The sequence below is a fragment of the Suricata suricatta genome, chromosome 7 (assembly GCF_006229205.1).
Source record: "Suricata suricatta isolate VVHF042 chromosome 7, meerkat_22Aug2017_6uvM2_HiC, whole genome shotgun sequence".
NCBI lineage: Eukaryota > Metazoa > Chordata > Mammalia > Carnivora > Herpestidae > Suricata > Suricata suricatta.
Genome location: NC_043706.1, coordinates 587,496 through 591,512, shown reverse-complemented (window position 1 = coordinate 591,512; position 4,017 = coordinate 587,496). Strand labels below are relative to the sequence as shown.

The following is a 4,017-nucleotide window of genomic DNA, read 5'->3' as shown; positions in this document are numbered from 1 at the left end:
TACTATGTACAGAAAAAGGATGCTGTCAGCAAGATGGAGGACTAGATGGTCCCAGTCCTCAATCCCCTGTCAAAACACAACAGAAACAACAAACTACATACTGACCAAAATAGCTCTGGAAGAGTTCTGGAAAACATTTTATTAGACTGTTATGACGATAAACAGTGCACCTCTATCTAAGGTTCAATGGTACCAACGGATCACTCTTTTCAGTACTTCTCACAATAGCTTCATTACAGTAAATGCTCAATAGATGGTATAGAATTAGGTAATGAGGGAAATGGTGGTGGTGGATAGTAATGTGTGGTGGTGGTGCTGGAGAGGCATGAGAGGCGACTACTAGTGACAGCTACTGTCCAGTCCTTCTTCCAAAATCTCTGGTCACAAGTGTGATCTTTACCAATGCACAACTCATATACAAGATACACAAGTCATATTTCTGTGTTTTCTTTTTAATTCGGGAGACATAATTCTATTCTTCCCATCTTACCTTCAGCCAAGGTTACATACTATTAATAACAATCAAAAGATACCTCAGAAAAGGGGTTCTAGTAGTTCTCAGAAACCAATTCTTATGATGTAAAATTTCTCCATATCCATCTATTCTCCTTTATCTTCACTTAATATTCCCAGGCCAGTCAAATTTCAGCTTTTGTTCTGGTTCTCAGGAATCCTATAATATGTCCTCTAAGCACTGAATGAACTTGGTGTTAAATTTTAACTACTACCGATTCCCTGGATTATTGTTACCCTCACTGGCTTCCTGATCTCTTAGTGGACTTTTGACCTCTGTTGTTCACCTTCACAACATCCAATGTTTGGATTTCCTCTGATAAGTTATTGTTCAGTGCTAATATCTGGCTAAAGGGAGGACATTCAGGGTAACAAGCATGTATTCACAGATCCTGGGGACTAGGAGGAACTGTTTGGGGAGCCAGAAAGGATGTGAACTCAGATTGTCCATTAATTTATTTTTAGAATAACTTCTGAATATATGCCATGACAAGTCATTGGGTTGGATATGAAAATAAAGGATTGACTTCTAGATGATCCAGGAAGTAAGTCCAGGCTGTGAATTGGTCATATGCAGCTGCTGAACAGAAAGCCCAGCATGAAAGTTTCAGGTTTATTCTTCTCAATTTAGGGTAATTTCTAATGCATGTAGCTTGAGTTGTTCTTCTGAACAGAATTAATCATCAGACACTCCACAATGCATAATGTGCAATGACATGATCACGGGAGCACCACAAATGTATATAATATGTGTTCTCTGCCTTAATGTTGTGGATGCTATGTAGAGAGAGAGACCAGAGGACATGTTGTAGTGAATGAACTGGAGTATATTCTCTTTTTCTAATGTTTATCTATTTTTGAGAGAGAGGGGGAGACAGAGTGTGAATGGGGCGGGGGCAGAGAGGAAGACACAATCTGAAGCAGGCTCCAAGTTCTGAGCTGTTAGCACAGAGCCCAATGTGAGGCTCGAATTCATGAGCTGTGAGATCATGACCTGAGCTGAAGTCATATGCTCAACTGACTGAGCCACTCAGGTGCCCCTAGAGTGTATTCCCTTATCACATGATGTAATAATCTTTTCTCTGCAGCACCCATGACAGTCTATGGCAGAAAGAAGAATCCATTCAACGACTAATTTGTAGATAACTAGTTTTACAGAACTAATGTCATGAATAAAACTTACATAGGGAAAACTTTAAGTATAACATATCTATGTAATATACCTAATTATATTTATATTATTATGTTATATATGTATGTATATTACCTTCAGTATGCTCTTGTTCAGTGGTAGCCAGTATCCAGCTGAAGGATAGACATTCAGAGAAAAAGAAAAATACTGTATTCATATAAGCATTTATCTATCTATATATTTGAGGGTGTCTTGGATTAACTGTCCTTTAATTGATTTCTAACACTAATACTATTGAAAATTGGTCATCTGTTGCCATAGCTACTGCCATTTTGTTTATCATTGCCATTTCTATCAACAGATTAATAATGAAGATCCTTATCATTAGATTATATAGGGAGAGAGAGAGAGGGAGAGAAGGAGAGAGAGAAACCCCCACCTGGGGTGGGACCTAGACCTTAGTTCTCTTTACTTCTATTTCAGTGTTCTTTCCTATAGACTGTGTAATGCTCTATGCCAGCCTTAGGTATAACTGACTTGCTTTGTAAATGTGGTGATGTGGAGAATGATTTTCTCCAAAGTGTTACAACCCCGTTATGGGGATTAGTCATAATCCCATGAACCCCCTATGCCCAGAACCCTTTTCAGTGAGCTCTGCACACTCTTGTTTCTCAGACTATAAATGAAAGGGTTGAGAGTGGGAGTTACCATGGTATACATGACAGCAGCAGCCAGCGCCCCCACAGAGCGAGAGGTTGATGGTGGCTTCAGGTAGGTGGCAAAGACTGTGCTGTAGAAGAGGATGACCATAGAGAGGTGGGAGCTACATGTGGCCAAGGCTTTCTTTTTCCCCTTTGTTGATGGAACCCTAGCCACAGCATGGAAGATACGGGCATAGGAGCTTACGATGCACAGGAGAGGGCCAATTCCTAACAACGCAGTCAGAACCATCATTAGGACCTCATTAGAGTGGGTATCTGAGCAAGAAAGTTGAAAGAGTGGGCCAAAATCACAGAAAAAGTGGGGAATCTCTTGCTTTGTATAGAAACACAACTGGGATAGAAATAGGATGTGCACCAGAGAGACAGAATGCGCCACCCCCCATGACCCACCCACCAGCAGCCCACATCTACAAGGTGTCATTAGTAGTGGGTAGTGCAGAGGATGACAGATGGAAGCATAGCGGTCAATAGCCATGGCAGTCAGAAGCAGGTTGTCCATATCAGCAAAAACAGCGAAGAAATATAATTGGGCCAGACATCCAGAGAAAGAGATGGATCCGTGGCTGGTCCACAGATCCTCAAGGATTTTGGGAGCTGTGGTGGAAGTGAAGCACAGATCCACCAGGGAGAGCTGGCTGAGGAAGAAGTACATGGGAGTGTGGAGGCGCACATCAGCTCCGATGGCCAGCAGAAGGAGCGCATTCCCCAAGAGGCTTCCCAGATAGAGCACTAGGAAGACGCCGAAGAGGACCAGCCTGTTCTCTGGGCCCCTGGCCAGCCCTGCCAGGACAAAATCTGGGGCCTTGCTGCAGTTCATGCTGGGTCCTGGTGTGTTGCACAAAAGGGACCAACATGAAGGGAGTTGCTCATTATCAGGAACCGAGGTAGACAGAATGCTGAACCCTCTCTTTTGGCAGTGGGTTCCCCCAAACCACCAGTATGAAGAATGAGTGAAAACTTAGAACAGCAATGGGAGGGACAAGAGGTGGATGTCACAAAGGGTCACAAAGAGAGACACAGAGATCAGAGAAGGCAGGGAACAGCAAGGCGTCTTGGAGTTCTTTGCATGTAACAGAGGTTTCTTAATTAAACTCAATATTGTGGAATGGTATACTTGTCTGTGACTCTGTTTGTATCATAAGAGCATGAATCTTGAAGGCAGAGGTTGCATCTCTTAGTTTAGTGCTTGGCACACAGTGGGAGCTCAATAAATGCTCCCGCCATCTACACAGCAGCACAGTGAGCCTCTCATTTAATGTGCCCACCCTTGTCTCATCAGTGTGTTCTCCACACCACAGCCAGAATGATCCTGTCAAAAAAGGCAATTTTATCATATCATTTCTTTGTTTACTAATAAGTGTCTGGAAAGCATTGGTCTTCTGAAAATTCATAAATCCCAACCAACTGTCCTACAGGGGTCGGTTTTTATTGAGCTCGTGACATCTCACCAACTTCACCGCACATCACTCTTCTCTGCTCCTAGCCACCGTGGCTAGGGGTAGCCTCCCTGCCTCAGACCTTCCCGCTGGGCCCCTGTACTCATCTCCTACCTCAGAGCAGTTGGTACCTTTCTTTGGGAGATTTCCTTCACCTCTTTGATGAACCCAAAGGTACGTTTTATTTCTTGTGATGACATCTTCATAGACATCT

At 43.0% G+C, this 4,017-nt stretch overlaps 1 protein-coding gene across 1 annotated transcript; it reads right to left on the bottom strand.

The window, feature by feature from the left end:
- Window positions 1-2,248: 2,248 nt before the first annotated feature.
- Window positions 2,249-3,184, bottom strand: LOC115296433 (olfactory receptor 1361-like). The gene has a single exon (XM_029944892.1). The coding sequence runs from the start codon at window positions 3,182-3,184 to the stop codon at window positions 2,249-2,251; it is 936 nt and encodes a 311-aa protein (XP_029800752.1).
- Between the last annotated feature and the right edge of the window lie 833 nt (window positions 3,185-4,017).